This window comes from Chiloscyllium punctatum, chromosome 3 (assembly GCF_047496795.1).
Source record: "Chiloscyllium punctatum isolate Juve2018m chromosome 3, sChiPun1.3, whole genome shotgun sequence".
NCBI classification, from domain to species: domain Eukaryota; kingdom Metazoa; phylum Chordata; class Chondrichthyes; order Orectolobiformes; family Hemiscylliidae; genus Chiloscyllium; species Chiloscyllium punctatum.
In genome coordinates, this window is record NC_092741.1 from 114097910 (window position 1) to 114111174 (window position 13265).

Below are 13265 nucleotides of genomic sequence, written 5' to 3' on the forward strand. Positions count from 1 at the left end.
TCCCTCTCCACAGATGCAGCCTGACCAGCTCTACATTCCGAACTTTTCTTTCAGGTCTCCTTCCTCCAGTCTTTTGTTCAGCTGTAGGCAGTGGTAATGTTAATTTTTCTAACACAGTCTGCGACTACTTGGGTTTAACTGCGGTGCAGTACCAAGGACATTTTGAAATGTCCTCAGGAAGTTTGGTGGATTTTCTGAACAAATCTAAACTGCAGTTTTCTTTTCTCAATATCTGAAGAAACCATGCTCTTCCTTGTAAACATGAAACGTCAACCAGGTGCAAAAAAGGACAAAATTGCAGAGACTAGCAGCAATGGAACGGTCAGTTATGGTACAATCCTAGCATAGCAGCCCATAGCCATCTGAATGCGACAGCAACACTCAGCCAGTCTGTCTCCTAAGCAATGACAACTATTTTGTCACATATAATTTGCACAGTAAACCAGTATTCTATGAAGATGGAGGCATTTAAGGAACAGACAGTAACATAGGTTGCTACAAAAGACTATTCCAAAGTATTAGTTACAATCCATTCTGCCTTGCAAAATGGGCAAGATCTCGAGCAAGGGCTTCAATTGGTCACCAAATCATTTCAGTGGTGATGGTGGTAGGCAAGGGGCCTCCACATTCAGCATAGTTACTATTAGTTGCACTCTTAAATTACAATGGTTCTATGTAGTTTGGCCTCAGGGAGTTCCTACAGCAGTTGAGTACGTGTGTTGTGGGGGCTCACGGAAGTTCCAGGAGGTGTAAAAGCCTTAAAAGAAACCTGCACAGAATTAACAGTTTGGTAACTGAATTACATGACCCCTGTGAGATTGGGGATTTATGGAAGTACTAGAACAGTTGAAAAGCTCTGCAGAATGATGGATGCGGTAAGACCAAAAGAAGGGCTTGAAGGAAGCTGGTCCACATTTAGTATTGCAGTAGAGTGGGGAACAGCCATAAGGCAGTATTCACTGTGCAACAGATCTAGGTTCAAGGTCAGGAAACAAATCCAGGAAGAACAATCCTGAAGTATCCTGTTTGGGAAAAGCTGGTGTTGCACTTGCAAGGGTTGGAATGCAGTTAAGAATCCAGGGAAATGTAGCTCCATGAAAGGAAGGTGAACGACCAGAATGCGAGCAGTCTATGAGGTAGTCCACATGGATCAGCTGCTGAGGGAGTTTCAAAGCTAGGTTGGCCAAGTGAAACATCACAATTCCTTATGAAGTTTCAAGAAAATTTTGTTACTCATTGTGTTATTAAAATCTAGAATGTTTGCCAAGAAATCCATGTGATCGGTTTGCATTTACTATTTGATATCTTCTGTATGCTGTTCAAACATTGCTTGTCTGTTACTTGCTTCAGGTTAAGTCTGGCATGTTGTTAGAATATAAGTGATGTAGAATCATAAGTTTTTAATATATAGGATGAGGCCACTCAGCCCGTTGTCTCTGGTCCAGCTCCCAAAAGAACTATCCAGCTCATCCCATTCTCCAGCTCTACCTCCATAATTCTCGAAACTCATCGCTTCCAAATATATAGGCAGTTATTTTTTTAAACCTCCTGTGGAATCCACCTCCACCATTCTCCCAGGCAGTGCATTCTAAATCCAAATAATACTGAGTAAAGACATTTGTCGTCATCTCACTCCTAGCTCTCTTGCTGACAATCTTGAAATTAAGACCCCTTGTTACTGACAATCTAATTAGTAGAAAGCGAATATCCTTCTTTACTCTGTCAAAATTATTCTTAATTTTGAATATTCCAATAAGGTAATCGCTTAATCTTCCCTCGGCGAATGAGAATAAGTCTAATTTCTCTAGTCCTTCCTTGCAACTAAAGTCTCTCATTTCTTATATCATTTTAGTAAATGTCCTTTTGCACTTTCTCCAGGGCTTTAACATCCTTCCTTCAATAAGGTCTCCTGAATGGATCACAATGCTCCTAATGAGTTTTACAGATGTAGCATCACTTCCTCACTTTTCTACTCTATGCCTCTATTTATAAACCAAGGATCCGATTAGCCTTCTGAGCAACTGCTTCAACTTACCTGGCCACTTTTACAGAATTATGCTTGTGAACCCCAAGGTCTTTCTGCTCTTGTACTCCTCTCAAAGCTATATAACTGAGCATGTATTGTCTCTCCATGTTTCTTCTACCAAACCGCATTACCTCACATTTCTCTACATTGAAACTCATCTGCCAGATGTCTGCCCATTTGGCCAGTTCATCAATGTCCCTCTGAAGTCATTCAGCATCATCCTCACAAGTCACTACTTTCCCTAGCTTAGTATCATCTGAAAATTTAGAGATTTTGCCCTCAACTCCCATATCCAAATCATTTACATTTACATAAATCAGAAAAAGCAAGGGTTCCAACACCAATCTCTATGGAGCACCACTTTCAACTCGCCTCCAATGAAATGCCCATTCATGCTGGCCCTCTGTTTCCTATCTTTTACTAAACTTCTAATCCAAGCTGCACAGGACTGATTAATCCAAAACATTTATAATTTGCTAACCAACCTGCCATGTAGCCCTGTATCAAATCAAAAATATAACAGCCACAGCATTACCCTCATCCATTGTGTGCGTCACCTCAAAGAATTTAATCAAATTTGTCAGACATGACCTGACCTGACCAGACAAAGCGATGTTGACTGTCTAGCATTAACTTATTTTTCTCGAAGTGCATATTTATCTTCTGTATTATAGCCTCTATCAGTTTTCCCATTGCTGTTGTCAAGCAAAGTCTGTAGTTTCCTGGGTTATTCTTTTCCCTTTCTTAAATAATGGTGTCACATTCGTAATCACCCAGTCCCTCAGGTTTAATCCTGTATGTGTTATCCGATCTACCATTATATCTATCATTGCCTAGTCTTTATATCAGGAGCCTTTGCAGATTTGACTAAGTTTTATTTGTTACAAAACATTCTTTATTTTGGTCATGAAAGAAACCTGGTTGAATTGTTTCTAATACTAGATATTAATCTTGAGGCTAAAAGGATCAAATGACATGGAAGGAGCGGGGCGAGGGTACTGAGCTCAATGATCAGCCATAATCGTATTGAATGATGAAGCAGGTTCAAAGAGACTATTGAATGGCCTATTCCTGCTCCTACTTACAACGTAGCTACATAAACCAGGTGGATTTTAAAAACTGTATAATTGGCCACATCACAACTTATATTGGTTAAATTTAATATTTCTTACAACTAGTTGAGGAGTATGACTGGAAAGAAATTAGGGTACTCCATCAAACTCAGTTGTAACATCACATGTAACATGAACAACATAACGTAATTAATTCAGGAGTAACCAAAGACTTGATGGGTAGCTTTATACAGAACAGCAACCAAGGCATAGTGTCATTTCCCTCTTTATTTATTTCAAAAGACAAACAAAGGAGGAAGTCCCATTGAACCAACATAAGAAACAAGCTCTCATTTAAAATCAAAAATACTTACTGCCAAAGACTTGGAAAGCCGCTGGCGGAATTCATTCAGAACTATAATCACTATCTCTGGATGAGGTATATATGCAAAGCCATTTTTAACAAACACCTTCCGAACTCGGACCAGCTCAAGAGCATCAGTAAAAGGGACCTGGTGGAGTCAAAGAGAAAAATGTTGAAAATCTGCAAAAATTATGTACAGAATCAATCTTCACTAAATTTGAAAATTAGACTAACATAAATTTGAGTAAACTACATAATTCTCAGATCCCTACATCACAACTAACGGGCTCCTTGAAACAACAGCATTTATTCCAAATCTTAACAGTTCATCTTAAGCAACCTTGACTAAACACAGAAAATCAGACTTTTTGCTAATTTAAAAGTGGATGTTAAAATCAGCAGCAATGTATTACAATAATTGTTAAAATATAAAGATTAATGATTCTTTAATTAATTGAGCAAGTACTGGCCTTGATGCTGGGAAAGAATGCAAGAGCACAAAAGGTACAGTAATTGTCTCCTTCTAAGAAACAAGGACTGCGAATTGATTAAGTTTGGCTTTCAAATTACTTCAATTCAAGTAAATTGAAAATTACCACCTCGTTAATTTTTAATGGCAAATATAGTACTCACTTCTCCTTGCAATGACTGAGCTCCTGCAGCAGCAGATGTCTCATGGTATCAGTTAAACTAAGCCAGAGGGTGCAATAACTGGAGCATTATACCTCACAATGCCCGTAGCATTTTGATAGCCTTTACTTAATGGGCATAAAGGGTCTCCATTAGGGAAAGCTGTCTGCCACTAAAATGGAGAAATGTGTAAACATGCTTTATGTTACAAGCTGCATTCCTTTGAGGAAAACGCTTTGAACCAGTTTATCCTACGGTCAATTAGAGGCCAATTCTTGTAACAGAGATGTGCAAGTTTTCTATTCCAATCTGTTTCTGCTTTATCAATAATAGTGCAAAAGCCAAATGGCAAGCATAGTACATAGGATCACCAGTAAGTCATTCAATGCTACAAGTCTGTTCAATACATCTCTATCTCAACTCCATTTATCTGCCTTTGATATTCAGAATGAACAACAGTCAGTCAATCTCTCCTGATAATGTCAATTGACCCACCAGTCATAGCACTTTGAAACGAAAATCCACATTGCACGAGCCACCATTCAGAAAAGTGCTTCCTAAATTCACCAACAGCCTAAATCTAACGTGAAGGTTGCGGAACTCCTTTTAGGCTCCCAACACAACCCTGTTCCCCACCAAGTCAGTCCCTATCATTATGCTCCAACAATTACTTTTATCATGTGTGTCAATTCAATCGATTCCTGAACCTTTGAGTAAAGGAAATACCATGTTTCTACAACATGCCTTCCGTATTTAGGCAGTTAATCCCTGGGTATTTCTGGTATTAGGGTATTGCTTGGTAATTCTGTGCTGTACCACTTTCAAGGACACCATATACTTCCTCTCCAAACTATAGGGCACAGTGGCTCAGCGATTAGCATTGCTGCATCACAGCACCAGGGACCCAGGTTCAATCCCAGCCTCGGGTGATCGTCAGCTTGGAGCTTGCATGTTCTCCTGGAGTCTGCATGAGTTCCCTCCGGGTGCTATGGTTTCCTTCCATAGTAACCTGAAGAAGGGCTGATGCCCGAAACATCAATTCTCCTGGTCCTTGGATGCTGCCTGACCTGCTGCGCTTTTCCAGCAACACATTTTCAGCTCGGATCTCCAGCATCTGCAGTCCTCACTTTCTCCTCCTTTCCTTCCATAGTCAAAAGATGTTCAGGTTAAGTGGATTATCCGTGCTAAATTGCCCATAATGTCTAGGGTGGATTAGCCATGGGAAATACAGGGTATGGGGGTGAGTCCTGGTGGGACGCTCTTTGGAGAGCAAGTGTGGATTTGTTGGGCTGAATGTACTGTTCAAATATTGTAGGGATTCTATAAAATGTAATATTGTGCTTTTGCACTCAGTAAGAAGTCCATGCAAGATTGAATAATGAGGTGTGACCAAAGATACATAAAATTATATATGTTAAAATAATTGTTTTTGTAAATATATTTATTAGCAAATTTTTTTAAACTTTACAAACATATTAAATTATTGAAAAATACAATCAATAACAAATATCAGTATAATAAAGAGAAAAAAAACTCAAACTACAATTCAACTACTGTCTACTAACAACTAACCTACCCTATAATACAAAACAAACTCTTATCACTGTGCAAAGCAACACCAATAAATAGGTAAATAACTAATAGATCAAAAAACAGAAAAGCAAAAGAAAACACAAAAACACACAAAATACAAAACATCTATGCTTGGCACAAAGCTCACAAACAGAGGAACGAGAGCATTGTATATATACCCATATTAACTCAGGAGTCCCCCCACCAAGGCCCAAGGCTTGACAAACCTAACCATCCTGGTTAAACAAATGCCCTAGTTAAGATAGCTTACAAAATTTATATCCAAATAACTCAAGTAGGCCCGTCATGTCTTATAAAAATGGTCGATTGTGTGGTGCACCATGTTTGTAAAACAAAAATCCATAATTCATTTCCGCCATCCCAACAAGCCCGGCAGCTTCTCAGATACCCAGTTGGTCAGAATATTCTTCCATGCACAGTTTGCAAGAATATTAAATAGTTTCTTCCCATGCCCGTCTAAAGATGGTAAATTTGGTAGACCTAAGGAGGAGAGATATGCAGTCTACTTTAACTTCAGTCCTCAATATCCTCCCTATCTCTCCCGCCACTGCGCTCCAATAAATACGAAGCCTGCGGCATGTCCAGAAGCAAAGGGTAAGAGTACCTACACTTAATTTTCATTTGGACCACATTGGAGATGCCCCTTTTTTAAACTTCGCCAGATGGTCCAGTGCCAGATGAACCTTGTGCAGAACTTTTAACTGTGTAGCACATGTCCTATTATGGACTGAGATCTTTCAAGCATTCTCCCATATTTCAGAAGAGATCTCCACTCCTAGCTCTTGCTCCCAGACCTCACATAACCAGTTAAGGTCCTGCCAAGTCCCGCAGCCCAGCAGGCGATAGAGAGCACAAACCAAAAGGGTGCTTGTGGAACGTAGCAACAACCTCTCTGTATCAGGCTTATAGGGCTTAGTGAAAAGCATAGTCTTCTTCTGGATGAAATCCCTAACCTGAAAAAAACAGAACAGGTCTCTGCCGGGCAACCTGTATTTGCGTTTCAGTTGTTCAAAAGACATCATAACTTCCCCTCAAACCAGTCTCCCAAACTGGAAACGCCTCTCGCTGCCCATAGTTTGAACCCTGAGTCCATCAGCCCTGGTTGGAACCCGGGCATACAAACTATAGGCGTAAGTGGCGAAGATTTGGATAAGCAACCCTCACTCTAATGCATTGACCTCCATGTCTTGACCCATACTAATAACGGTCCTCATCTTATCCAGGAACAACAGGTTACTAAGAGGGCACTCTGCCTGGGAAGCCTCAATATCCAGCCGTATTGAGTTACCTACCCAATTGCAGACAAAGGACTCAACTGATACCTCCTGATGTCTGGGAAATCAACTCCTCCCCCTCCTTGAACCAACTGCAATTTAGTAAGTTTGATAAGGGGCCACCCACAATGCCAGACAAAGGAGCCAAACCATCCCACAAGTTTCCACACATTGACCTGGGAAACATTATAGGGAGCATACACATGGGATAAAGCAAATGAGAAAGAACATTCATCTTAATGAGAGATATTCGGCCCAACCATGAAACTGAAGAACGTCCCATCTCTGGAGATCCCACCTAATATTGTCGATCAAGTGAGCAAAGTTAGTCCGAAATAACCAATCAGGCTTGGGGGTAATAAAAAATGCTTCGGTATCGGAACCCCACCAGTGACCACTTAAAAAGGAACTTAGGGCCACCTCCAACTTCTGGCACATCCTTAAGGTTCCCCAAAGGCATAGCCTCCGATTTTGCAAAGTTGAACTTATATCCTAAAATAGCCCCAAATGAATTGATACATTGTATCAAATGGGGTACGGAGGTCATCGGGTTCGATAAAAACAGAAGGAGATCATCCGCATACAGCGTAATCTTGTGTGCCCTCAATCCCACATCCGGAGCAGTTATGTAGACGTTCTGATGAATGGCCTCTGCCAATGGTCCTATCACCAACATAAACAACAAGGGTGAAAGGGGGCAGCCTTGATGACTATCCCTACCAATCCTAAAATTCCCAGACTTCACCCCATTGGTGATGACCACGGCTAGAGTCATAGAGATGTACAGCATGGAAACAGACCCTTCGGTCGAACCCGTCCATGCCGACCAAATATGCCAACCCAATCTGGTCACCCCTTAGCCTCTGATGCTCAAGGGAAAACAGCCCCTTCTATTCCTGATGAAGGGCTTTTGCCTGAAACGTGGTTTTTCCAGCTCCTCAGATGCTGCCTGAGCTGCTGTGCTTTTCCAGCACCACTCTAATATAAACTCTGGTTTCCAGCATCTGCAGTCCTCACTTTTGCCTGGAAAACAGCCCCAGCCTGTCCAGCCTCTCCCTGTAGCTCAAATCCTCCAACCCTGGGGTGGTAATACAAAACCTCCACCCACCTAGCAAAGACCCCACCAAACCCAAACCGCTCTAAGTCATTCCACTTGGTCAAATGCTTTCTCTGCATCTCAGAAAATCACCAACCCCATAATCAATCATTGCTGACAAGCTTGGACCACATTCAGCAACCTTTTAATATTATTAGAGGACCTACAGCCCCTTATAAAGCCTGTCTGGTCCTCTTTAACAATATGGGGCAACACCTTTTCCAATCTCAGCGCCAGGATCTTAGACAATCTTGAAATCTGAATTTAATAGAGAGATGGGCCAGTATGAGGCACAATCCTCAGGAACCTTCCCCTTAAGAATTAAGGAAATATTAGCTTCTCTCAAAGATGGTGGTAAGCATTCATTCATATAAGAGTGATTATACATCTCCAACATCGGCCCTGACAGAATCCCTATAAACTCCTTATAAAACTCACCCAGGAGACCATCAGGGCCAGGCACTTTCCCACCCTGAAGTTGCCTAGCTGCGTCCTGTATTTCCTGAACTGTCAAGGGGGCATTACGGAGCGAGATCTGTTCCAAGATTACCCCTGAGAGGTCCAGGTTCTTAAAAGGCCTCCATTTTACCCCTCCTGTCCTCACAACCTTCAGACCGATACAATTCAGGGTGGTCAAGATACAGACACTTACTGCTGATGTGTTTGCCGTGGACTGTACCAGCATACAGAAGCTTCCAAACTGCGCGGATGTAGTACCTCATCTGTCTTATTATACTAAAATTTATTTATTACTTATAATTCCTTTCCTAATGGTATTGTAGGAGTACCTACACAAATAAATTGAGAGGTTCAAGTAGGTAACTCATCACCACCTTCTCAAGGGCAACGAGAGATAGGCACTAAATGTCAGCCCAGCCAGTGATGGCCTCATTCCATAAATAAAGACTTTGACAATTAATAAATTATATTTTAAAGATAATAAGCAAGACAGGGGGAAAAAAATCTATGAAGGAAACAGATATAAGTAAAAGAAAACAACATGATGCAACATTTATAAGTAGTTAAATGTGCAATGTCAAAGGATACATGGCTATGGGCTGAAAAATGGGATTAAAATAGTTAGGTGGTTATTATAGTCCAGCACAGGCACATGGACTGAAGGGCCTTTTTCTGTGCTGTAAATCTCTATAACTCCATAACCTATGAAAACAAAGTAACTGCAGGCATTTCAGCACCACCATCATCATCTTCTCAAGGGCAATCAGGGATGGACAAATGATACCCACAAACCATTTCTTAAATCTCAAAATTGATGACAAACATTTACAATCTTTCAATTTTGCTGTTTAGATTAGCCTGATCAGTGCATTTTTTAAAAATTTTCTAACTTTGGCACAGCATCTGTAAGTGGCTAATGCTCTTTCAGAGAGCCCAGCTTCCTTTGCTATGAACAGAGACTAACCACACTAACATATGCTAGCTCACAGTCTAGGCTAAAAGCATTCAGGTATCTACAAACTATTTCAAATGCTAAATGAAACCTAAAGGATGGGCTTGAAATATGACAGTGTCACACTATTTCAGGTTTATACCATCAAATTAACAGTGATTTAAGATCTCAATAAGGAAGAAAGGCACTGATTCAGCTCAACAAATGACAGTACCAAGGACATTGTCCATAATGTATTCAGATAACATCTCTTTACAAATATTTCTGAAATTCACATGCCTGAAAGTTCAAATATTTGTATAAATTTAGGCTGCAAATCAGACACAAACATTTGTGGGAAAATGACATTTTAGAAAAGGACAACATTTTTAAAAAATTCACAGGAGTCAAACACGTTTCGAGATACATTGTGCTCTTACCTTGTAAAACAACCATTCATCTATTTTAACTAAGCTGTGTCCACCGGAATCAGCCAGTTTCATCTTCACATCTTCTTTTTCCTTTGTTTCAATCTGAAATAAAAATCATTACTGAGGTCAAGATTTGGTTTTCGCAAGCACCAGTAACTCAACACATCCCACATTGCCCATAGCAAGGAAAATGGAATTACATAGGAGCACCACAAATTGCTGCCCAAACAACAAACTGATCTGGATGATAAAGTACTCAGATGGCCAACATAAAAGCATGTGTCAACTAAAGTCACCTGCCAACTTAGCACTTTGGAGAATAAAGAGAAGAGAAGCTGTAATTTCTAGTGAATCAAGCCGTTTTTGAATATTTCAGAAACAATGTTTCCAATATGACTCACACATGAACAGAATTCCAGGCATGCAGTTTCAGTGCAACGAAAAAAACATGGGAGCAAATTCCTTACTGAACCACTAGATGAAAATTTTGTTCTCAAAAGCAAGGCAACCGAGAAATATCATGCCAAAGGTTTGTAACCGTGAAATCCTCCCATCTCACCAAATTTATTAAATTAATGCAGTAATGGCCTAGATTTTATCACTCAATCAATGGAGAACTCTTAACAGCAAGACTGTAAGAGTTTGCCATCAGTTCAGTGTGAAACCAATGGGAGCTTCTGGCATCCATACATGCACAGAAAGAGAAGCACACAGTGCAGGATGGGAAACTGGAAATCACTTCAATTTGTAAACTTCCATTTCTTAAATATTATTTTTATTATATTCATTAATGGTGTTCTAGAAGACCAAGAAAAAGATTTGTCTGATTGATTGAGGAGTGTCTGGGTTTTAAACAACTCAAGTCACAATTAGTAAAATCTCTCTGGTCGTGAAATTAAAAAACAGAATTCCATATACTATTAGAACTAAGAAAAATAATTACAAATTCATTGATCAGCTTCTGCCTTAATCACAGACATAGATAGCAATCTTTTTTTCAGTTTGTCATGTGACTCAAGTGAATCAGAATCTGGTTTCCACATCCCGAGTTGCTGTCTTTGACACATTTGAGGTGAATTACTCTGAAGCTAAGCTGACAACATTACTGTTGCTGGACAATATGAATCTCCCTCAACTTGGCACAGAATTAAATTAGGAAAATTGGGAAATGCAAAATCCAAGCCAGACAGCATTCTACCTTTATGGGAAACTTTTCTTAAGTAAGGGACCAGAGCCATCACTTTGCCACTGGGCACTACACTGAGCCAATGAGTTTTCTTTTGTTGTTCCTCAAAGTGGGGGTGAGGCACTATGTTATAGGATGTGGGTGATGCTGGCTAGGCCAGCAATTGTTACCCATCCTTAAACACCCCGGATTAGATGGTGTTGAGCTGCTTTCTTAAACCACTGCAGGTTTAAAGGTGAAGGTATATTCAGTGCTCTTAGGAAGGAAGTCCCAGGATTTTGATCCAGTAACAGTGAAGGAATAGCAATATAGTTCCAAGTCAGGATGATGCAGGACTGGAGGGGAACTTGTAGTCGGTGATGTTCCATGCATTGGCTGCCTTGGTTAAATAGTTCAACTTTTGAAGTACCATACAAACTATCCATTTAAGATAGAAAACAAACAGTGGAGGCCATCCAACCCCTTAAATTTATTCCATCATTCATTTAAAGTACAAATGATTAGGACCTAAACTTCCATCTACCTGCCTTGGGTCACAAAGTCCAATATACTCACCAAACAAAAATCTATCAATCTTAGTTTCAAATCATTAATTGGTACCGACCTCTTCAATGGCACAAGTTCTACATTTCCATGAATCCAACTTGCAGCCACTTGTAAAATATTTGCACTTCTTTCAGCATGATGCCTTAAGAGTTGGAAATAACTGCACATAAATATAATTGTCTAAAAAAAAAGCGCAGTTTCCATGTATGCCAAATTACAGAGGTGCATAAATATAAAAAGTCAAAACTGAAAGCATTGATTGCTTACTTTCCAAGGAGTCTCTTGTACTTTACAAAGTGCCTTTTCCTGAATGCCTTAGAAAATAAACAATTTAGCGCAATTTCGATGACTAGAAAAGCACTGTTTAGGTGCATTCAATGCAACCCTTTATTTGCAATATCACAAGCTGTCAAATACTGCAGGACTGCACTTGTCTTACAGTTATACTCACAGTCACAATGCTTCCACCCCAGTTCCAATTCATTATTATTGATCAATCAACACTCACTTTGTAAAATAATTAAGCTAGCTCAATTTTTGGCACAAAATTAATTTCAAAACATAAACATCAAACTCTTATCTCAGTCCTGGACATTGGGAACTCTGGTATGAAGTTGCTATGGTATGCTCTGGTATGACACTTACATCGCTGAGAGTCCATCTATTATAACCCCATAATCACCAACTTTGTGCCTTTTAACATCTCCTTTGTCATTTCATCTTTGCTAGAACGCACACCCTCAAAGGCCTTTGCCTTCTGTTCTTTCCTTTCAATGTTCCCATGCCTCCATCAACGTATTTCCCTGCCTTTAGCCTGTGAAATCATCAACTCTTTCCAGTTCTGATGAAAAGTAAGTGACTGGAAACCTATGTTCACAAATGTTACGAGAAACAAATCAAAGTATGACTTCCAGAACTTGCTTAAAAGAAATTACAAGTTGATCCTGATGTTGAAAGGTGCCTCGCTGGACTTCTTGTGCAAGTCTGCTAAATGTCTCACTATTGCTCACATCATTCAGTACTCTATAAAATCTGCCCATGTCTTTGGGTGAGGGCCAGAAGGAGACAATAATCAAGTCTTTTTTTTAAACCAAAGCAGACAAATGAAGTGCCTAAAATAACACAGGCTTTCTGTTGAGAATGACTGTGATTTAACAGAAAAGGTAAGGTTACACTGATTACATTCTAGGGAAATATGAGATAATTCACTGGATGGCAAGTGGTAGGGTTGGGATAAAAAAAGGGAAAAGATGTACCATAGGTTAGTAGGTGTGGAGTTTTATAAGTTACCAGTCACCTTGAGCCTCTGGGAAAGAAGATCCAGAAGCAGCATCCTGATCAGCAATCAGATTACAGCAAACCCAGAGGGTGGGACCACTGAACTGCCTTCCCAGCATTTCCACCTGCCCACAACACCAATGCTTTTGGGTCAGTCTGTATACAGTACACATGTAGAAAGGGAGGCTCTAGGTGGGTTAGACAGTTAACAAGTGGAGTTATTTACAGGCAGCACAGCGGTTAGCACTGTTGACTCATGGTGCCAGGTTCAATACCAGTCTTAGGGACTGTGTGTGTGTGTGTGTGTGCGCATGTAGTTCGCGTGTTCTCCCAGTATCTGAATTTCTGCTGGGTGCTACAGTCTCCGCCCACAGTCCAAAGATTTGCAGATTAGGTGGG

At 40.2% G+C, this 13265-nt stretch overlaps 1 protein-coding gene across 1 annotated transcript in view; it reads right to left on the minus strand.

The window, feature by feature from the left end:
- The window catches only part of prim2 (DNA primase subunit 2), a 174370-nt gene that overhangs the window by 131004 nt on the left and 30101 nt on the right, over window positions 1–13265 (minus strand). The window contains exons 5-6 of the mRNA XM_072558388.1: window positions 9866–9958; window positions 3453–3590 (exon numbers count right to left, since the gene is read on the minus strand). Coding sequence (XP_072414489.1) covers window positions 3453–3590; window positions 9866–9958 — 231 coding nt within the window. The remainder of the gene's footprint in view (window positions 1–3452; window positions 3591–9865; window positions 9959–13265) is intronic.